Here is a 24,001-nt window from a genome sequence, read left to right as displayed (position 1 = left end):
GATCTAAATTTATTTCTGTTCTTCTGCCACTATTTATACCCTGATATTTCTCCTACTGTTCCTTGTTCCCTCGGCAGAATGACTGAGGATGAGGGGAGTGGGGGAGGTATTTAAGCCTTTGGCTGGGGTGTCTTTGCCGCCTCCTGGTGGCCAGGTTCTTAATTCCCACAAGTAATGAATGACTGGACTCTCCTCCCACAGATGGAAATGAAATTATTAGGTAAGCATAATTTATTATTTTTTATTACAACAATAAAACAGACTGTTTCAAATCTGATTTGAGGATGTGGACTCTGGAGTTGCTGTATTTTGAAGCCATACAAGTACATTGCATTTATGCTGTATAATAGAAATAATAGGCTATTGTATTTAGCTTAATTATATTGTAACCAATTGTTTGTGTTCTTGTATACTATTTTGTTGCACATGCCATAAATTAAATGATAAGTTAATAAGATTGAGTGCAACTTATCTGTACTTAGGCCTCTTAGTTGTTTTTAATTTTTATTCTTTACACACACTGTACACAAGATGGCGCTACACTCATCCTATTGATTGATTTGAGAATGTAATGGTTAACTCCCAGGTACCTGCCTATAAAGCCCAGGTGTGTAATGATTGTTTTTATCACATGATTAAGGGGCATTGGCACTGAAACGTTGTGACACTGTCTGTTCCTGTTATTTGAAATAATAAAATTGAGGATTTTCTAAGGAGATCATTTTGTTTGGTTTTCAGGAACATATAAACACAGTTCTTCAGTTTCTTTGTTCCTGTGGTTGAAAAAACAACCTCCCAAAAAGCTCTCTACTAGAACAAACCAGAGTTGCCTTTCTGAGCTTAATTATAGACTCTCACAGATGCTTGCAGACTCAAATTGCAGAAGACCTGTGCCCTTCTCTGACAAACACTTCTTCCTACAGTGCTTGCGTCCTTTGCAGCTTCAAATGTTTTGCAATTATAACAAACTGTCTTCAAAGGCATTATCTAACTTGGTGGCAGATTCACTAATCATTGACTTAGGGAGACATCATTTTTCCATCATGCTGGATTGTGGCACGGTCTGGGGTTTCTGGAGAGCACAGAGACGTGAGAGGCAAGGTTACTGATCAATATCTTGGAACTAACTCAATATTCAGGGCTCTCTAGAGTTGGCCCATGTTGACTGAGGTTTCAGTCAGACAGTGTCACATCAGTGGTTTACATCAGTCACAAAAGTGGTACTCAAAGCACCTTGGCAATGAATGAGGTAGCCCATATTCTGATTTGGTCAAAACTCCATTTCATGATTTCAGCAATTCACATTTTGAGTGTGCAAAGTTGGGTAGCAGATCCAAAAGTAACTAACATATGGATTAATGATTCAGCATCTTCCCTCCTTTTGTTTTACTATAGAGGTTAATATCCAGGATAAAACATGAAAGTGATTATAATTGCTTCAGAATGGCCTCACAGGTCTTGGTAGACAGATCTGGTACATATGACCTCTAGCCAGTTGTGATTGATGACATGGTGATTGAATGTCTGAGATATATTAGAGAGGTTTCTCAAATTAAGTGAATAGACCCTTTTGATTAAAACCAGATAGTCGTTTTACAAGACATTTTTATCACAAAGTATGGAAAGTTAACCTCTCCTTGTTTGAGTCTAAGAATTATTGTTGGAACTCTTTCAGAATTTCTTGACTTCTTCAACTTTTGCCAGTTCTTATAAATTCCAAATTTCTGCTCCAGTTTTGTATCACAAGAAGATTTTGAGACTTGCTGACATTCAAGCCTTTGTTTAAGATTTGGTCAGAATAAGACCAGTTATCAGGCCTACTTCCCCATTCATGGAACATTAACTTAGTTTTTAATGGTTCTTCAGAATCAGCTATTTAAACCTATGCATGGTCTGGACATTAAACTGTTGTCTTTGAAGTTTTTTGTTTTTTCTCTTGACCATTTACTCAGAAAGAAGAGTATCTGAGCCATCTGCTCCTTACCTGATTATTTTTGAAGAGCTATTCTTTCTTTCGTAAAATGATGATGGTCGACAGTCCTCCATAACATATGGGATTTATTTCCCGCCACTAGAAGGAGGTCAAGAACCCATACAAGAGCTTTAAAATAATCTCATCTCTCTCTTAGTTTTTTGTTTTTGACCTCGTAGGAGATGGTTGAGATTAGAGGTTGTTCCAGCTACTTGCTTCTGGATTACAAATTGAGAGCTCAGGCCAATGAAATCCAGAGTCCCTGAAGAGAATCATTTACAAAGAAGAAAGAAAAGACTCTTCACGGCAGCTGAATGATACATTGACACAGGAATACCCTGTTATGTGCACAGCATTTCCCTAACGAGATTTTAGCTATAACTACACTCAGGCAATGTGGAGACTCATCCCTAACCTCCCCCTTAGGGACTCCGGTATTTCCTACTTCACTGGATGGTCTCTCTACTGGATACTGCTGCAGCTGCATTGACATGCCTGGTAAGCCAGTGGAGGGGTGCTGCAAAAGGTAAGTGCCTTTACACAGCACAGACACAGCCCAGAGGCTATTTGTATGTACTCTGACACAGGTACAGCATAGCCAGGGGGCCTCTCCTGCTCCCCTCATGACACCAATTTTTCTCCATATCATATCCCTTACAGTTCTTCTAGCATTGGGAACATTATTAGGGAAGCCTCTGACTCTTTTTAACCCTCTGGAAGTTTTAGGGTTTTTTATTTGAGTACTTTTAAAAATTGTGTATGGCACTTTAAGAGAACCGGCAATAGCTTAGTGCATGATGCAGTTCAGCAGTGCAGGCTCTGGTTAGGCTGGGGAACACATTTTGACAGGGGTTATAGGATTATTATGCTTGGTGCACTATATGTTATTCACAAACAACCACCAGTCTAACAACATCATGGTGGTGGCCTACATAGTTAACACAGAGGTTAACTGCATTCCACTGACCATGCAGGGAGTGTTTATTACTCTGTCTTGGGCAGAGAGGAATTATAGATCACCTATTGACAATCGCAATACCATGTGTGAACAACTGGAAGGTGGATCATTCCAGCAGTCGATCGGTCAATTTATGAGAGTGGTCTCTCCATAGAACATTTTTGATCACTTATTGATCCAATGGGCTTACAGGTAATAGTTTGAATGGTCTCTCTCTTAAATCTAACACTCATAAGCTATTGTGAAAGATCACAAGATCATAGGTTCACATATTATTCACCTTGTTATGTCCATGGCACTTTCATCTATCATACCTGTTTCTTAGATCTATCAGGAGTCCACGTTGGTAATATTAGTTGCTCCAGCCTGGCACCGGAGGGCTTGGTATACGTACCTAGTGCATATGTCCTTTTGCTTTCCATAGTTCTTTTCCTCTGAGACAGACTCTGTTGTCTCAAGGTTCTCTCTTCTATCAAGATCTCAAATTTAATGGCATAGAGTTTGAATGCCTAGTTTTGGAACATAGAGATATATTATATTTAAGTTTAGTTATTGAATCTTAATAATGAAGGACAGAAAGCATGTAACAAGAGATTTAACACAAGATTGGAAAACATGCTTTAAATGATCTTCCAGAGAGTTTTCTTGGTATCCTTTAAAATTCCTAGAATCGTTTAGTGTACAAACCCTTGACTAGGGCATCCTGAAAACTATTTTCTGCCTTATCTCTTTTTCATAGGAAGTTAGTTAAACTTCCTGAAATTCAGACTTTTGTTCAGGCGTTGTTAGAATTAGGCCACTGATGAACCTATTCCTCCACCCTGGAATCTAAACTTTTCTATATATTACAAGGTTCTTCTCTTGAACCTTTGCATTACATTGCTATTGTCTATTAACTGGGAAAGTGTATTTTAGCAATCTCTTTAGCATAAAGAGTTTCTTAATATTTACCTTCTCTGTGACCTTCATTGTGCCCAGATCCTGCTAACTCTGGGTAGTGGATATTACATAATCTGATTATAGTAAATGCTTTTAAGTTCTATCTCCAAGCAACTATAGTTTTCAAGTCAAACTTCTAGTTTGTTTTCTCACTACTAAATCTAGTAAGGGGCAGAAAGCTACTAAGGTAGCATTTGCCTCTTAACTCATAAGAAGTGATTCAAGACTGACATTTGGAAGGTCACCTTTCTAAGAGCATTACTAGCTCTTTCTTCAAGAGCAAATGCAACATTGTTGGTTTTTTTCTTTGGGGCCAATTTACAAAACTGCAACATGTCTTATCTGCATACTTTTTTCCCCAGAGTTTATCACTTGAGGTTTTGCTTTTTTAGAAAGCAGCATTTGGCAGGAAGTCGTTCAGGCTGCAGTGTCGGCTACATAAGAACTGCCAGAAAAATTGTCTTACCCTTTTCGGCTTGGGTATTAATCCCATATGTTATGGAGGACTGTGGACCATCATTCCAAAAAAAAAATTTTTATCAGGTAACCAAAAATTTTGTTTTCCTTACTAAGGTTGTTTCTTCTGAAAGGAAATTGTAGTCCTATCTCTTTATCCAGGCGCCAAATGAACCGCTAAAGAGAGATTACTTCAAATAAGATGTAGTAAGAGCCTTGAAGTGTTAACTTTAAACCACTAAAGAATTCAGACAGAAAGCTACTGCAATCAGTTAAGCAACTTGGTTTTGATTTACAAAGGATAACTTGTAGTGGGGAAGTCTCCCCCAGATTGAATTACCGCTCATTCTACCAGAGAAGTTGCCACCTATTGCCTTTTTAGATTTCAAGCTTCCATTCAACAGGATTTGCAAGGCAGCTACTTGGTCATCATACATACATCACCCAATTCTACCATTTCAATGCGTTTCCCCTCTCTGAGGCTGCCTTTGGTAGGAAAATGTAGTACCTCTACCTGCCTTAACTGATTTTCCTGCCCTATTTAATGGTGGTCTTGTGGATTGTGGACTGTCAACATCTTATAAAAGTAAACAAAATTTATGCTTACCTGATGATGAATGTAATTTTTCATTATGGTGAGAGTCCACGAGATCTGCCCTTTTTTTCCTTAAGTTGGCAGCAGTACCAGTTTGCACTTCTCTTACCCTGCTTTTCCTTTTCTACAGTCTTATTTTCTGTTTTTTCTTGACCATATGCATGACTAAGGAATCATGGGAAGGTGGGATGGATTTAAGCTCTGTTATGTGGGGTGTTTTGCCTCCTTTTGAACTTGACTTTAATCCCACATGTGATGGCCCGTTGGACTTTCACCATCATGACAGAAATTAATTTATCAGGTAAGCATACATTTTTTTTTTTTAAATAGACTGTATTATGCTTGCAGCTTATTAGGTCTGTGAACCTTTTTAAATGTGTTTAATATCTTATCTGATTAACTTTGTGTAGACCTTACGATCTCTAATACAATTCAGGAATGGCAAATGTTTTTCAAAAATAATTCAGGGGTGTCACAAAAAAGTTGAGGACCACCATTTACCAAGATATTGCTGAAGCCTCTAACTATAATGCAAAATCTCAATAGTAGGATCCAGAATTCTAAATGTAATTTCTTCTCCCACATGTCTATTTGTTCTCTTCAGGATTAATAGTTTATGGTCCTCTAAATATACATAATTTTTGTCCCCACTGTCCCTAGGAGCTGACAAAGCTGAGCTGCTGGACCACGCAATCCTTTTGCAAGTTATTAAAGAGCAACAAGTGCAGCAAAAACGATTATTGGACCAACAAGAAAAGTTGTTGGAAGTAATCAAAGAACAGCACTTGGAAATTCACCAGCAGAAGGAAGAAGAACAGCAAGGTGAGATGGGAGAAGTGGTGATATGGTAGGAACACTTGTCAGATGAGAGAAGCTAGAACAGCACCTTAAGCTCATTCACTGTCAGGCAGTTGGGGCACTGCATAGTATTGTGTTGCAGTTCTGTGATATCAGTCACTGGGTTCAAAAACACAAGGCCAACAGCTAACTCCTTAATGTATTTCCAGCTACTTGTTATACCAGCTGCAGAGTTTAAAATGTATGGGGAATTTTCCTTTAGGTACATTTTTGTAAATGAAAGTTATTTCTGCTAGCTCTAACCACAGCCCAATACAGTGGGTTAATCTTTTATGGAGAGAAACTCTCACTATGTTATCTGTCTAATTTAATTTACACAAAGTCCTTATCTTCTTTATTACTGTTTACTCAAGGCCAATACTAAGGGCCTGATATTCCAAAGCTCGCCACTCAGATGAGATGATCTAAGACATCTCTTCAGTACGGAGAGGTCCATATAAAAAAAAAATGTTAGAACACAAATTTTAGTTTGAAAGATGTTTATCTAACTATGCAAGGTTCTTGATGTGAAGAGACTCCTACAATACATTATAAGGTCTAAAAAAAAAGATTCTGAATGATTTCTCTCCATGCCGGCGATTTTTTTTTAAAATATCAGGCCCTAAAGAGAACAATGGAAAATTAACATTTTGGTATCTCTGTCGCAGTCCTCCACTGGGAGCATTCATTTTATCTAAACCTTGTTTATGTTTTGTTTTGTTTTTTACAACAGAAGGTTCAGAAAAGTTCAGTATAGGTGGGGGTAAAAAAGGCAAAATGTGCTATTTCAAATGAGAAAATAAAAGTGAAGAAGCTATTTGTAAACAATTTAATACACTCCAGTATGTAAAATTGATATTTGGGAACACATTAAAAGGGAGAAAATGTTAGTGTAGTTTTAATAAGTTATTAAATTATGAGGTAAGCAAAAAAGTAAGAAAAGGGAGCTCTAAAACAGCAGTTATATAAATGGTTAAAAGGTACTCTAAATAACAAACATACTGATAAACATGGAAATAAAATACAATTTAATAAGTCATATAAAACACTATAAAAACCACCGATGGTTAATATGTAATAAAAGTTTAAAAACATGATGCAGTCTTAAGTTTATTTATATGAATAGTTCCAAAGCCGTTTCATATACTTGCTTCAGAGCGCTCTGTCAAGTGAAAACCAAACTGTACTGAACTGTTAGATACTTTGTGTATCAGGAACCTGAGATCTTTGGCTACAAACACTCCACATTCCTGATTGGTAAGAATACACCACGTGATCTTGGAAGTAAGGAAGGGAGGGTCTAGAGAAGCTGGTTTGAGACAGCCATGCCTGAGGGTAATCGAATCTAAAGAAAGGTTGAAGGTATCGGAGAAATCGTTGGATGAGGATTTCGTATTCCGTGTATGAGTAGTAGTGAGAGTCAGTAATGCTGGAAATTGTTCCAGAAAATCGTAACGTATCTACAGATTGTGCACTTTAAAACCGGCTTGTACCCATCCCCCTTTGGAACTATTCATACAATTAAACTTGGGACTGCATCATGGTTTTTAAACTTTTATTACATATTTTTTCTTGTCTCAACCATTGGTGGTTTTTTATAGTGTTTTATATGACATTAAATTGTATTTTATATGAATGTTTATAGGTATGTTTGTTATTTAGAGTACCTTTTAACCATTTATATAGCTGCTGTTTTAGCGCTCCCTTTCTCTTGTAAGGTGTATCCAGTCCACGGATCATCCATTACTTGTGGGATATTCTCATTCCCAACAGGAAGTTGCAAGAGGACACCCACAGCAGAGCTATAATATAGCTCCCCCCCTAACTGTCATAGCCAGTCATTCTCTTGCAACTCTCAACAAGCAAGGACGTTGTAGCTAGTTTATTTTCTTCAATCAAAAGTTTGTTATTTTTAAATAGTACCGGAGTTGTGCTATTTTATCTCAGGCAGTAAATAGAAGAAGAATCTGCCTGAGGTTTCTATGATCTTAGCAGGTTGTAACTAAGATCCATTGCTGTTCTCACATATGTCTGAGGGGATTACACAGATGAGGTAACTTCAGCGAGAGAATGGCGTGCAGTTTATTCTGCTATCAGGTATGTGCAGTTATAATTTTTTCTAGAGATGGAAAACACTAGAAAATGCTGCTGATACCGGATTAATGTAAGTTAAGCCTGAATACAGTGATTTAATAACGACTGGTATCATGCTTACTCTCAGGGGTAATACCCTTATAAAATTGCAATATAAAACGTTTGCTGGCATGTTTAATCGTTTTTATATATGCTTTGGTGATAAAACTTTATTGGGGCCTAGTTTTTTCCACATGGCTGGCTTAAATTTTGACTAGAAACAATTTCCACTGTTGTAGTATAAAAGTTACAGTTGGTGCAGTTAAAATTACAAACTGTGACATCCAGCTTCCCTCAAAGGCCCTCTGAATGCTATAGGACATCTCTAAAGGGCCCAAAGGCTTTCCAAAGTCCTTTATTGGGGAAGGTAGGGCCACAGCTTGCTGTGGCAGTTGGTTGTGACTTAAAAAACGTCTATTTCGTTTTTTTTATCTGTTTTTTGAACTAAGGGGTTAATCATCCATTTGCAAGTGGGTGCAATGCTCTGTTAGCCTATTATACACACTGTAAAAATTTTGTTTGATTTACTGCATTTTTTCACTGTTTTTCAAATTCTGACAAAATTTGTTTCTCTTAAAGGCACAGTACCGTTTTTTATATTTGCTTGTTAACTTGATTTAAAGTGTTTTCCAAGCTTGCTAGTCTCATTGCTATTCTGTATAAACATGTCTGACATAGAAGAAACTCATTGTTTATTATGTTTAAAAGCCATGGTGGAACCCCCTCTTAGAATGTGTACCAAATGTACTGATTTAATTTTATGCAATAAAGATCATTTTCTGTCTTTAAAAAATGTATCACCAGAGGAATCTGACGAGGGGGAAGTTATGCCGACTAACTTTCCCCACGTGTCAGACCCTTTGACTCCCGCTTAAGGGACTCACGCTCAAATGGCGCCAAGTACATCTAGGGCGCCCATAGCGTTTACTTTACAAGACATGGCGGCAGTCATGGATAATACACTGTCAGCGGTATTAGCCAGACTACCTGAACTTAGAGGTAAGCGAGATAGCTCTGGGGTGAGACAAAATGCAGAGCATACTGACGCTTTAAGAACCATGTCTGATACTGCCTCACAATATGCAGAAGCTGAGGAAAGAGAGCTTCAGTCAGTGGGTGATGTTAATGACTCAGGAAAGATACCTGATTCTAATATTTCTACATTTAAATTTAAGCTTGAACACCTCCGCGTGTTGCTTAGGGAGGTTTTAGCTGCTCTGAATGACTGTGATACCATTGCAGTGCCAGAGAAATTGTGTAGACTGGATAAATACTTTGCAGTGCCGGTGTGTACTGATGTTTTTCCAAATACCTAAATACCTAAAAGGTTTACAGAAATTATTAATAAGGAATGGGATAGACCAGGTGTGCCGTTCTCTTCCCCTCCTATTTTTAGAAAAATGTTTCCAATAGACGCCACCACATGGGACTTATGGCAGACAGTCCCTAAGGTGGAGGGAGCAGTTTCTACTCTAGTAAAGCGTACTACTATCCCTGTCGAGGACAGTTGTGCTTTTTTTTTTTTTTTTAGATCCAATGGATAAAAAATTAGAGGTTACCTTAAGAAAATATTTATTCGACAAGGTTTTATCCTACAGCCCCTTGCATGCATTGCCCCTGTCACTGCTGCTGCGGCGTACTGGTTTGAGTCTCTGGAAGAGGCTTTACAGGTAGCGACTCCATTGGATGACATACTTGGCAAACTTAGAGCACTTAAGCTAGCCAATTCTTTTATTCTGATGCCATTGTTCATTTGACTAAACTAACGGCTAAGAATTCCGGTTTTGCTATACAGGCGCGCAGAGCGCTATGGCTTAGATCATGGTCAGCTGACGTGACTTCAAAATCTAAGCTACTTAACATTCCCTTCAAGGGGCAGACCCTATTCGGGCCTGGTTGAAGGAGATTATTGCTGATATCACTGGAGGAAAAGGTCATGCCCTTCCTCAGGACAGGTCCAAATCTAGGGCCAAACAGTCTAATTTTCGTGCCTTTCAAAACTTCAAGGCAGGTGCGGCATCAACTTCCTCTAATAATAAACAAGAGGGAACTTTTGCTCAATCCAAGACGGTCTGGAGACCAAACCTGACATGGAAAAAAGGTAAGCAGGAAAAAAAGCCTGCTGCTGCCTCTAAGACAGCATGAAGGAGCGGCCCCCTATACGGGAACGGATCTAGTAGGGGGCAGACTTTCACTCTTTGCCCAGGCGTGGGCAAGAGATGTTCAGGATCCCTGGGCATTGGAAATTATATCCCAGGGATATCTTCTGGACTTCAAAGCTTCCCCCCCAAAAGGGAGATTTCACCTTTCACAATTATCTGCACACCAGATAAAGAGAGAGGCATTCTTACACTGTGTACGAGTCCTCCTAGTTATGGGAGTGATCCATCCAGTTCCAAAGGAGGAACAGGGACAGGGTTTTTACTCAAATCTGTTTGTGGTTCCCAAAAAAGAGGGAACCTTCAGACCAATTTTGGATCTAAAGATCTTAAACAAATTCCTCAAAGTTCCGTCGTTCAAGATGGAAACTATTCGTACCATCCTACCACTGATCCAGGAGGGTCAATATATGACTACAGTGGATCTAAAGGAATGCTTATCTTCACATTCCGATACACAAAGATCATCATCGGTTTCTCAGGTTTGCCTTTTAAGACAGGCATTACCAGTTGTAGCTCTTCCCTTGGGATTAGCTACAGCCCCAAGAATCTTTACAAAGGTTCTAGGGTCACTTATGGCGGTCCTAAGGCCGCGGGGCATAGCAGTAGCCCCTTATTTAGACGACATCCTGATACAGGCGTCAAACTTCCAAATTGCCAAGTCTCATACGGACGTAGTACTGGCATTTCTGTGGTCGCATGGGTGGAAAGTGAACGAGGAAAAGAGTTCTCTATCCCCACTCACAAGAGTTTCCTTTCTAGGGACTCTGATAGATTCTGTAGAAATGAAAATTCACCTGACGGAGTCCAGGTTATCAAAGCTTCTAAATTCCTGCCGGGTTCTTCATTCCATTCCGCGCCCTTCGGTGGTTCAGTGTATGGAAGTAATCGGCTTAATGGTAGCGGCAATGGACATAGTGCCGTTTGCACGCTTACATCTCAGACCGCTGCAACTATGCATGCTCAATCAGTGGAGCGGGGATTACACAGATTTGTCCCCTCAACTGAATCTGGACCAAGAGACCAGGGATTCTCTTCTCTGGTGGCTATCTCGGGTCCATCTGTCCAAAGGTATGACCTTTCGCAGGCCAGATTGGACAATTGTTATGACAGATGCCAGCCTTCTAGGTTGGGGTGCAGTCTGGAACTCCCTGAAAGCTCAGGGATCGTGGACTCAGGAGGAGTCTCTCCTTCCATTAAATATTCTGGAACTAAGAGCGATATTCAAGGCTCTTCAGGCTTGGCCTCAGTTAGCAACTCTGAGGTACATCAGATTTCAGTCGGACAACATCACGACTGTAGCTTACATCAACCATCAAGGGGGAACGAGAAGTTCCCTAGAGATGTTAGAAGTTTCAAAAATAATTCGCTGGGAGAGATTCACTCTTGCCACCTATCAGCTATCCATATACCAGGTGTAGAGCACTGGGAGGCGGATTTTCTAAGTCGTCAGACTTTTCATCCGGGAGAGTGGGAACTCCATCCGGAGGCATTTGCACAACTGATTCATCGTTGGGGCAAACCAGAACTGGATCTCATGGCGTCTCGCCAGAACGCCAAGCTTCCGTGTTACGGATCCAGGTCCAGGGATCCCAAGGCGACACTGATAGATGCTCTAGCAGCGCCCTGGTCTTTCAACCTGGCTTATGTGTTTCCACCGTTTCCTCTGCTCCCTCGACTGATTGCCAAGATCAAGCAGGAGAGAGCATCAGTGATTCTGATAGCACCTGCGTGGCCACGCAGGACCTTGTATGCAGATCTAGTGGACATGTCATCCTTTCCACCATGGTCTCTGCCTCTGAAACAGGACCTTCTACTTCAGGGTCCTTTCAACCATCCAAATCTAATTTCTCTGAGGCTGACTGCCTGGAGATTGAACGCTTGATTTTATCAAAGCGTGGCTTCTCCGAGTCAGTTATTGATACCTTAAGACAGGCACGAAAGCCTGTCACCAGGAAAATTTACCATAAGGTATGGCGTAGATATCTTTATTGGTGTGAATCCAAGGGTTACTCATGGAGTAAGGTCAGGATTGCTAGGATATTATCTTTTCTCCAAGAAGGTTTGGAAAAAGGATTGTCAGCTAGTTAAGCGTCTGGCAGATGTTCCAGACGTTCAGGCATTTTGTCAGGCTTTAGTTAGAATCAAGCCTGTGTTTAAACCTGTTGCTCCACCATGGAGCTTAAACTTGGTTCTTAAGGTTCTTCAAGGAGTTCCGTTTGAACCTCTTCATTCCATAGATACCAAGCTTTTATCTTGGAAAGTTCTTTTTTTGGTAGCTATTTCCTCGGCTCGTAGAGTCTCTGAGCTATCTGCCTTACAATGTGATTCTCCTTATCTGATTTTTCATATGGATAAGGTAGTCCTGCGTACCAAACCTGGGTTCTTACCTAAGGTGGTATCTAACAAGAATATAAATCAAGAGATTGTTGTTCCATCCTTGTGTTACACAATTTGGACGTGGTCAGTGCTTTAAAGTTTTACTTACAAGCTACTAAAGATTTTCGTCAAACATCTGCTTTGTTTGTTGTCTACTCTGGACAGAGGAGAGGTCAAAAGGCTTCGGCAACCTCTTTTTCTTTTTGACTAAGAAGCTTAATCCGCTTAGCCTATGAGACTGCTGGACAGCAGCCTCCTGAAAGGATTACAGCTCATTCCACTAGAGCTGTGGCTTCCACTTGGGCCTTTAAAAATGAGGCTTCTTTTGATCAGATTTGCAAGGCGACGACTTGGTCTTCGCTTCATATTTTTTCAAAATTTTACAAATTTGATACTTTTGCTTCTTCGGAGGCTATATTTGGGAGAAAGGTTTTACGGGCAGTGGTTCCTTCCATTTAAGTTCCTGCCTTGTCCCTCCCTTCATCCGTGTACTTTAGCTTTGGTATTGGTATCCCACAAGTAATGGATGATCCGTGGACTGGATACACCTTACAAGAGAAAACACAATTTATGCTTACCTGATAAATTTATTTCTCTTGTGGTGTATCCAGTCCACGGCCCGCCCTGTCATTTTAAGGCAGGTAATTTTTAAATTTAAACTACAGTAACCACTGCACCCTATGGTTCCTCCTTTCTCGGCTTGTTTTCGGTCGAATGACTGGCTATGACAGTTAGGGGAGGAGCTATATTACAGCTCTGCTGTGGGTGTCCTCTTGCAACTTCCTGTTGGGAATGAGAATATCCCACAAGTAATGGATGATCCGTGGACTGGATACACCACAAGAGAAATAAATTTATCAGGTAAGCATAAATTGTGTTTTTCTTACTTTTTTGCTTATTTCATATTTGAAGTAGTGGGATACTACTTCATCAAAGGGAAGCAGTGCTATTTTCTACAGGGTTTTTCTTTCTTAAGACACGGTGAGTCCACGGATCATCAATTACTGTTGGGAATATCACTCCTGGCCAGCAGGAGAAGGTAAAGAGCACCACAGCAAAGCTGTTAAATATCACTTCCCTTCCCACAACCCCCAGTCATTCTCTTTGCCTCTAGTGCAAGGCGGAGGTGTCTTCTTCTTGGGCCTTCAAGAATGAGGCCTCTGTAGAACAGATTTGTAAGGCTGCGACTTGGTCTCCTTTGCACACTTTTTCTAAATTCTATAAATTTGATACTTCTGCCTCGGCTGAGGCTTCTTTTGGGAGAAAGGTTCTGCAGGCAGTGGTGCCTTCTGTTTAGGTTACCTGTCTTGCCCTCCCTTATCTGTGTCCTCTAGCTTGGGTATTGATTCCCAACAGTAATTCATGATCCGTGGACTCATAATGTCTTAAGAAAGAAAACAAAATGTATGCTTACCTGATCATTTTATTTATTTCTTGACACTGTGAGTCCACGGGCCTCCCTGTTTTTAGACAGTTTTTTTTTTTATATAAACCTCAGGCACCTCTGCACCTTGTTATTTCCTTTCTCTCCTTTTCCTTCGGTCGAATGATTGAGGGTTGTGGGAAGGGAAGTGATACTTTACAGCTTTGCTGTGGTGCTCTTTGCCTCCTCCTGCTGGCCAGGAGTGATATTCCCAACAGTAATTGATGATCCGTGGACTCACTGTGTCAAGAATAAATAAATTTATCAGGTAAGCATAAATTTTGTTTCTTTCATGTAATTGGCAAGAGTCCATGAGCTAGTGACATATGGGATATACAATCCTACCAGGAGGGGCAAAGTTTCCCAAACCTCAAAATGCCTATAAATACATCCCTCACCACACCCACAATTCAGTTTTACAAACTTTGCCTCCTATGGAGGTGGTGAAGTAAGTTTGTGCTAAGATTTCTACGTTGATATGCGCTTCTCAGCATTGTTGAAGCCCGATTCCTCTCAGAGTACAGCGAATGTCAGAGGGACGTGAAGGGAGTATCACTTATTGAATACGATGATTTCCCTAACGGGGGTCTATTTCATAGGTTCTCGGTTATCGGTCGTAGAGATTCATCTCCTACCTCCCTTTTCAGATCGACGATATACTCTCAATTTACCATTACCTCTACTAATAACTGTTTTAGTACTGGTTTGGCTATCTGCTATATGTGGATGGGTGTCTTTTGGTAAGTATGTTTTTTATTTCTTAAGACACCTCAGCTATGGTTTGGCACTTTATGCATTTATATAAAGTTCTAAATATATGTATTGTACTTATATTTGCCATGAGTCAGGTTCATGTATTTCCTTCTGCAGACTGTCAGTTTCATATTTGGGGAATATAAACATCTTTTAAATATGAAATTTATTTGTTACCTGGGGTTTAGTCTTTTTTTCAATTGACTACTTTTTACAAATTGCGGGTGGTATTAGGCCCGCGGGTGCGTCAAATGCTAAACTTTATTACGTCATTCTTGCCGCAAAAAAATTTTTGCCGCGGAAAAGTACGTCAATGACGCAAGTTCGTCACTTCCGGCTTCATACTTCACGCCGAGACCTTTCACACTGTTGCGTCATTAGTGTCCCAAGTTTGTCATTTCCGGTTATTTTTTTGCCACCAAAAAAAAGTTTAGTTACGTTGTGCGTCATACTTGGCGCCAAACTTTTTTATTATTTCAATACCCCATTGATGTTTGGCTCTTGCTTTTTTTCTATCAGAGGGCTATGCTATTTGCATTTTTTCCCCATTCCTGAAACTGTCATATAAGGAAATAGATAATTTTGCTTTATATGTTGTTTTTTATCTTACATTTTGCAAGATGTTTCAACCTGATCCTGCCTCAGAAGCTTCTACTGGAACATTGCTGCGTGACATCGGTTCAACCAAAGCTAAGTGCATTTGTTGTAAAATTGTAGAAATTATCTCGTCGAAATGTCATTTGTATTAGTTATCATGATAAACTTTTACATGCAGATAGTGTATCCATTAGTATTAGTACATTGCCAGTTGCAGTTCCTTCAACTTCTAATGTGCATGATATACCTGTAAATTTTTAAGAATTTGTTTTTGATTCTAATCTATTCTGAAGGCTTTGTCTGCATTTCCACCTTCAAATAAATGTAAAAGGTCTTTTCTCCTGTTAAGTGTAGTCAGTCCACGGGTCATCCATTACTTATGGGATTATAACTCCTCCCTAACAGGAAGTGCAAGAGGATCACCCAAGAAGAGCTGCTATATAGCTCCTCCCCTCTACGTCATACCCAGTCATTCTCTTGCACCTAACTAATAGATAGGATGTGTGAGAGGAGTGTGGTTATTAAATTTAGTTTTTATTTCTTCAATCAAAAGTTTGTTGTTTTAAACGGCACCGGAGTGTGTTGTTTTTTCTCAGGCAGTATTAGAAGAAGAATCTACCTGAGTTTGTATATGATCTTAGCGGACGTAACTAAGATCCATTTGCTGTTCTCGGCCATTCTGAGGAGTGAGGTAACTTCAGAACAGGGGACAGCGGGCAGGGTTCACCTGCAAAGAGGTATGTTGCAGTATATTATTTTCTAAGGAATGGAATTGACTGAGAAAATACTGCTAATACCGATATAATGTAAGTACAGCCTTAAATGCAGTAGTAGCAACTGGTATCAGGCTGTTATGTATGTATGTTGGCACTGAGGTATTTCTGGGGAATGGCACTTCACTAAGAAAATACTGTATACATATAACTTATAGCCTTTCTGCAGTGAGAGCGACTAGCAACAGGCTTTTAATATCATTTCGTTTATTCATATTAAAACGTTTACTGGCAGGTTAATCGTTTTTTTTCTCTGAGGTACTTGAAAAATTTTATGGGCATTATTTTCCACTTGGCTTTCGTTTATTTTGAATAAAATCAGTTTATTGAGCTTCCCCACTGTTGTATTATGAGTGGGAGGGGCCTATTTTGGCGCTTTTACTACGCATTAAAAATTCAGTCACAGCCTTCCTTATTCTCCCTGCAAGGACGTCTCTACAGAGCTCAGGGGTCTCCAAAACTAGTTTGAGGGAGGTAATCACTCACAGCAGACCTGTGAGACTGTGCTTTGACTGTGATAAAAACGTTATATATTTTATTATCCGTTTTTTTGGTATTAAAGGGTAAATAATCCATTTGCTAATGGGTGCAATCCTTTGCTAAATTAATGCATTTCATGTGAAATTTTGGTTGCTATAACTAATCCGGTTCATTGTTATCTCAACTGTGACAGTTTTTGTGTGCTTCTTAAAGGCACAGTGACGTTTTTCCATATTGCTTGTAAATTCATTTGAAAAGTATTTTCCAAGCTTGCTAGTCTAATTGATAGTTTGTTAAACATGTCTGACACAGAGGAATCTCTTTGTGCAATATGTTCTAAGGCCAATGTGGAGCCCAATAGAAATTTATGTACTAATTGCATTGATGCTACTTTAAATAAAAGCCAATCTGTACATGCTAAGAAAAATTCACCAGACAACGAGGGGGAAGTTATGCCGACTAACTTGCCTCACGTGTCAGTACCTGCATCTCCCGCTCAGGAGGTGCGTGATATTGTAACGCCAAGTACATCAGGGCGGCCATTACAAATCACTTTGCAAGACATGGCTAATGTTACCAGGAAAATTTACCATAAAATATGGCGTAAATACTTATATTGGTGCGAATCCAAGAGTTACTCATGGAGTAAGGTTAGGATTCCTAGGATATTGTCTTTTCTACAAGAAGGTTTAGAAAAGGGTTTATCCGCTAGTTCGTTAAAGGGACAAATCTCAGCTTTGTCTATCCTTTTACACAAACGTCTGTCAGAAGTTCCAGACGTTCAGGCTTTTTGTCAGGCTTTGGCCAGGATTAAGCCTGTGTTTAAAACGGTTGCTCCGCCATGGAGTTTAAACTTAGTTCTTAACGTTTTACAGGGTGTTCCGTTTGAACCCCTTCATTCCATTGATATCAAACTGTTATCTTGGAAAGTTCTGTTTTTAATGGCTATTTCCTCGGCTCGAAGAGTCTCTGAGTTATCTGCCTTACATTGTGATTCTCCTTATCTGATTTTCCATTCAGACAAGGTAGTTCTGCGTACTAAACCTGGGTTTTTACCTAAGGTAGTTACCAACAGGAATATCAATCAAGAGATTGTTGTTCCATCATTGTGCCCTAACCCTTCTTCAAAGAAGGAACGACTTCTGCACAATCTGGACGTTGTCCGTGCCCTGAAATTTTATTTACAGGCAACTAAAGATTTTCGACAAACTTCTTCCCTGTTTGTCGTGTATTCTGGACAGAGGAGAGGTCAAAAGGCTTCGGCCACCTCTCTCTCTTTTTGGCTTCGTAGCATAATACGTTTAGCCTATGAGACTGCTGGACAGCAGCCTCCTGAAAGAATTACAGCTCATTCTACCAGAGCTGTGGCTTCCACTTGGGCCTTTAAGAATGAGGCCTCTGTTGAACAGATTTGCAAGGCTGCGACTTGGTCTTCACTTCACACTTTTTCAAAATTTTACAAATTTGACACTTTTGCTTCTTCGGAGGCTATTTTTGGGAGAAAGGTTCTTCAGGCAGTGGTTCCTTCCGTGTAAAGAGCCTGCCTGTCCCTCCCGTCATCCGTCACTTTTAGCTTTGGTATTGGTATCCCATAAGTAATGGATGACCCGTGGACTGACTACACTTAACAGGAGAAAACAAAATTTATGCTTACCTGATAAATTCCTTTCTCCTGTAGTGTAGTCAGTCCACGGCCCGCCCTGTTTTTTATGGCAGGTCTAAATTTTAAATTATACTCCAGTCACCACTGCACCCTATAGTTTCTCCTTTCTCGTTTGGTTTTCGGTCGAATGACTGGGTATGACGTAGAGGGGAGGAGCTATATAGCAGCTCTGCTTGGGTGATCCTCTTGCACTTCCTGTTAGGGAGGAGTTATAATCCCATAAGTAATGGATGACCCGTGGACTGACTACACTACAGGAGAAAGGAATTTATCAGGTAAGCATAAATTTTGTTTTAAAACTTCTCATTTAGTTGATGAAATTTCAAATGACCAACAACATAATAAATTATCCTCTTCTGATGAGGATCTATCTGATTCCTCAGACATTGACACTAACAAATCTACTTATTTATTTAAAATTGAGTATGTGCGTTCTTTATTAAAAGAAGTGTTAATTACTTTGGATATTGAGGTAACCAGTCCTCTTGACGTTCAGTCTAATAAACGTTTAAATGCTGTTTTTAAACCTCCTGTGGTTTCTCCAGGGGTTTTTGCCTATTCCTGAGGCTATTTCTGATATGATTTCTAAAGGAATGGAATAAGCCAGGTACTACTTTTATTCCTTCTTCAAGGTTTAAAAAATTGTATCCTTTACCAGCAAAATCTATAGAGTTTTGGGAAAAGATCCCCAAAGTTGATGGGGCTATTTCTACTCTTGCTAAACGTACCACTATTCCTATGGAAGATAGTACTTCCTTTAAGGATCCTTTAGATAGGAAGCTTGAATCTTATCTAAGGAAGGCCTATTTATGTTCAGGTCATCTTCTTAGACCTGCAATTTCTTTGATGTTGCGGCTGCATCAACTTTCTAGTTGGAGAATTTAGTGCAACAGGAATTGGATTCTGACTTATTTAGCATTATTCGCTTACTGCAATATGCTAATCATTTTATTTATGATGCCATTTTTGATATTATCAAAATTGATGTTAGATCCATGTCTTTAGCTATTTTAGCTAAAAGAGCTTTGTGGCTTAAATCTTGGAATGCTGATATGACATCTAATTCTAGATTACTATCTCTTTCTTTCCAAGGTAATAATTTATTTGAGTCCCAGTTGGATTCTATTATTTCAACTGTTACTGGGGGAAAGGGAGTTTTTCTGCCTCAGGATAAAAAACCTAAGGGTAAATCTAAGGCTTCTAACTGTTTTCGTTCCTTTCGTCAGAATAAGGAACAAAAATGCAATCCTTCCCCCAAGGAATCTGCCTCCAATTGGAAGCCTTCCTCAAATTGGAATATATCCAAGCCTTTTAGGAAACCAAAGTCAGTCCCTAAGTCTGCATGTAGGTGCGGCCTTCATTCCAGCTCAGCTGGTAGGGGGCAGATTAAGGTTTTTCAAGGATATTTGGATAAATTCTGTACAAAATCTATGGATTCAGAGCATTGTCTCTCAAGGGTATTGAATAGGATTCAGAGTAAGACCTCTTGTGAGAAGATTTTTTCTCTCACATATCCGTAAAAGCTCAGGCTTTCCTGAAGTGTGTTTCAGACCTGGAGTCTTCAGGGGTAATCATGCCAGTTCCTCTTCTGGAACAAGGTTTGGGGTTTTATTCAAATCTATTCATTGTCCCAAAGAAGGAAAAATTATTCAGATCAGTTCTGGATCTTAAAATTTTGAATCGTTATGTAAGAGTACCAACTTTCAAGATGGTGACTATAAGGACTATTCTGCCTTTTGTTCAGCAAGGACATTATATGTCCACAATAGACTTGCAGGATGCATACCTTCATATTCCGATTCATCCAGAACATTATCAGTTTTTGAGATTCTTTTTTCTAGACAAGCATTACCAATTTGTTGCTCTTCCATTTGGCCTAGCAACAGCTCCAAGAATCTTTTTAAAGGTTCTGGGTGCCCTTCTCTCTGTATTCAGAGAACAGGGTATTGCAGTGTTTCCTTATTTGGACGATATCTTGGTACTAGCTCAGTCTTTACATTCTGAAGAATCTCACACGAATCAACTAGTGTTGTTTCTTTGGAAACATGGTTAGATGATCAATTTACCAAAGAGTTTCTTGATTCCTCAGACAAGGGTCACCTTTTTAGGCTTCCAGATAGATTCAGTGTCCATGACTCTGTCTCTAACAGACAAGAGACGTTTAAAATTGGTTGCAGCCTGCCGGCACCTTCAGTCTCAGTCATTCCCTTCAATGGCTATGTGCATGGAAGTTTTAGGTCTCATGACCGCAGCATCGGACGCGATCCCCTTTGCTCGTTTTCACATGAGACCTCTTCAGTTTTGTATGCTGAATCAATGGTGCAGGGATTATACAAAGATATCACAATTAATATCCTTAAATCCCAATGTACGACACTCTCTGACATGGTGGATAGATCACCATCGTTTAGTTCAAGGGGCTTCTTTTGTTCGGCCAACCTGGACTGTGATCACAACAGATGCGAGTCTCTCAGGTTGGGGAGCTGTTTGGGGATCTCTGACAGCACAAGGGGTTTGGAAATCTCAAGAGGCGAGATTACCAATAAATATTTTTGAACTCCATGCAATTCTCAGAGCTCTTCAGTTTTGGCCTCTGTTAAGAGAGAACCGTTCATTTGTTTTCAGACAGACAATATCACAACAGTGGCATATGTCAATCATCAGGGTGGGACTCACAGTCCCCAAGCTATGAAAGAAGTATCTCGAATACTTGTTTGGGCGGAATCCAGCTCCTGTCTAATCTCTGCGGTGCATATCCCAGGTGTAGACAATTGGGAAGCGGATTATCTCAGCCGCCAGACTTTATATCCAGGGGAGTGGTCCCTCCATCCAGATGTGTTTTCTCAGTTTGTTCAGATGTGGGGTCTTCCAGAGATAGATCTCATGGCCTCTCATCTAAACAAGAAACTTCCCAGATACCTGTCCAGGTCCAGGGATGTTTAGGCGGAAGCAGTGGATGCGCTGACACTTCCTTGGTGTTATCATCCTGCTTACATCTTCCTGCCTCTAGTTCTCCTTCCAAGAGTGATTTTCAAAATCATCATGGAACAATCATTTGTGTTGCTGGTGGCGCCAGCATGGCCATACAGGTTTTTGGTATGCGGATCTGGTTTGGATGTCCAGTAGCCCACCTTGGCCACTTCTGTTACGGCCAGACCTACTATCTCAAGGTCCGTTTTTCCATTAGGATCTCAAATCATTAAATTTGAAAGTGTGGAAATTGAACGCTTAGTTCTAAGTCATAGAGGTTTCTCTGACTCAGTGATTAATACTATGTTACAAGCTTGTAAATCTGTCTCTAGAAAGATTTATTATAGAGTTTGGAAGACTTACATTTCATGTTGTTCTTCTCATAAATTTTCTTGGCATTCTTTTAGAATTCCTAGAATTTCACAGTTTCTTCAGGATGGTTTGGATAAGGTTTTGTCTGCAAGTTCCTTGAAAGGACAAATCTCCGCTCTTTCTGTTTTATTTCACAGAAAGATTGCTATACTTCCTGATATACACTGTTTTTTACAGGCTTTAGTTCGTATTAAGCCTGTCATTAAATCTATTTCTCCTCCTTGGAGTCTTAATTTGGTTCTGAAGGCTTTACAGGCTCCTCCATTTGAGTCTATGCTTTCTTTGGGCATTAAACTACTTTCTTGGAAAGTGTTGTTCCTTTTTCTCCATCTCTTCTGCTAGAAGAGTTTCTGAGCTCTCTGCTCTTTCTTGTGAATCTCCTTTTCTGATTTTTCATCAGGATAAGGCGGTTTTGCGGACTTCTTTTGAATTTTTTTCCTAAGGTTGTGAATTCTAACAACATTACTAGAGAAATTGTTGTCCCTTCCTTGTGTCCTAATCCTAAGAATCCTTTGGAAAGATCCTTACATTCTTTGGATGTGGTGAGAGCTTTGAAATATTATGTTGAAGCTACTAAAGATTTCAGGAAGACTTCTAGTCTATTTGTTATATTTTCCTAGGAAAGGTCAGAAGGCCTCTGCTATTTCCTTGGCCTCTTGGTTAAAGCTTTTGATTCATCAAGCTTATTGGAGTCGGGTCAAGCCCCGCCTCAGAGAATTACAGCTCATTCTACTAGCTCAGTCTCCACTTTGTGGGCTTTTAAGAATGAAGCTTCAGTTGATCAGATTTGCAAAGCAGCAACTTGGTCCTCTTTGCATACATTTACTAATTTCTACCATTTTGATGTATTTGCTTTTTCGGAAGCAGTTTCTGGTAGAAAAGTTCTTCAGGCAGCTGATTCAGTTTGATTCTTCTGCTTTTGATTTAAGTTTTTTTCTTTCAATTGGAAATAAACTTATTTTTTTGGGTTGTGGACTAATTTTTTCAGCGGTATATGGCTGTTTTTATTTTACTCCCTCCCTCTCTAGTGACTCTTGAGTGGAAGACTCCACATCTTGGGTATTGCTATCCCATACGTCACTAGCTCATGGACTCTTGCCAATTACATGAAAGAAAACATAATTTATGCAAGAACTTACCTGATAAATTCATTTCTTTCATATTGGCAAGAGTCCATGAGGCCCACCCTTTTTATGGTGGTTATGATTTTTTGTATAAAGCACAATTATTTCCAAATTTCCTTTGTTGATGCTTTCTACTCCTTTCTTTATCACCCCACTGCTTGGCTATTCGTTAAACTGAATTGTGGGTGTGGTGAGGGGTGTATTTATAGGCATTTTGAGGTTTGGGAAACTTTGCCCCTCCTGGTAGGATTGTATTTCCCATATGTCACTAGCTCATGGACTCTTGCCAATATGAAAGAAATGAATTTATCAGGTAAGTTCTTACATAAATTGTTTTTTTCAATAAATTATGAGGATAATATCGGTTTCACATTCCCTAATCTACTTCAAATAGTGTGGGGAAATTCTGTCATCAGGTAGTAGCCCAGCCATGACCAAATGCTGTGTTATATCCCCCTGTTATTACTGGTCAGTTACTGTAAACTTGGTATTGGTTAAAAACAACAACTATAGTACGGAAAATAAACTGGAAAAATATTGGTCTTTTTCAATATCGGGTAAGCATAAATTTTGTTTTCTTTCACAATTTAGAAAGAGCATGATTTTAAACAACTTTCTAATTTACTTCTATTATGTAATTTGCTTCATTCTCTTGACATACATTGCTGAAACGCATATCTAAATAGGCTCAGTAGCTGCTGATTGGTTGCTGCACATAGATGCCTTGTGTGATTGGCTTACCCATGTGCATTACTATTTCTTCAACAAAGCACATCTAAAGAATGAAGCAAATTAAAAAATAGAAGTAAATTGGAATGTTGTTTAAAAATGTATTCTCTACCTGAATCATGAAATCATTTTTTCGGGTTTAGTGTCCCTTTAAAATCTGATTGGTCAGGAAATGTTATAATGTTATTGTTGAGGCTGGAACCATTTTAAATGTAAGAGTACAAATAGTACAGGAATGAAGATTTACAGAATGCACCAATACAATATTAATATAATATTAAATGATTTGTGCATCAGGTTCTGTACAGCTTTTATTAACCCTGTCTGTACTCATGTTGTCTGAATGCAGGTACATATTAACCAAAGCAGAGGGGCAAACTGAAAATCTCTCAATATAGCAGATATCCCTTTGCGCATAAAACTGTAGATTTCTCATCTTTCAGATGACTGCACATTAACCCTCATGCTGAGATTTTAAGAGATTATATTTTGGTCTATAGTTGTTTTAATCAAAATGATGCATATATTCACTTTAATTCGCCAACAATCCAAATTCATTCATCACATGCATTTGACACAATAGCAGGCTTCTAGGCAAGTGCATATGTACTGATAATGTCATAGGAAAGGTAACAACCAAGCTTTATTAATACATTGCTCATTTTTTTCCCTTTGGAAACCTTAAAGCA

At 39.4% G+C, this 24,001-nt stretch overlaps 1 protein-coding gene across 2 annotated transcripts in view; it reads left to right on the top strand.

Moving 5' to 3' along the window:
- The window catches only part of SLC38A10 (solute carrier family 38 member 10), a 244,458-nt gene that overhangs the window by 217,903 nt on the left and 2,554 nt on the right, over positions 1-24,001 (top strand). For both annotated transcript variants that reach the window (XM_053706757.1, XM_053706748.1), the window contains exon 15: positions 5,581-5,742. In XM_053706757.1, coding sequence (XP_053562732.1) covers positions 5,581-5,742 — 162 coding nt within the window. The remainder of the gene's footprint in view (positions 1-5,580; positions 5,743-24,001) is intronic.

The sequence above is a fragment of the Bombina bombina genome, chromosome 1, assembly GCF_027579735.1.
Source record: "Bombina bombina isolate aBomBom1 chromosome 1, aBomBom1.pri, whole genome shotgun sequence".
Taxonomy (NCBI): Eukaryota; Metazoa; Chordata; class Amphibia; order Anura; family Bombinatoridae; genus Bombina; species Bombina bombina.
Note: the sequence above shows the minus strand (reverse complement) of the source record. Positions and strands in the feature narration are given on the sequence as shown.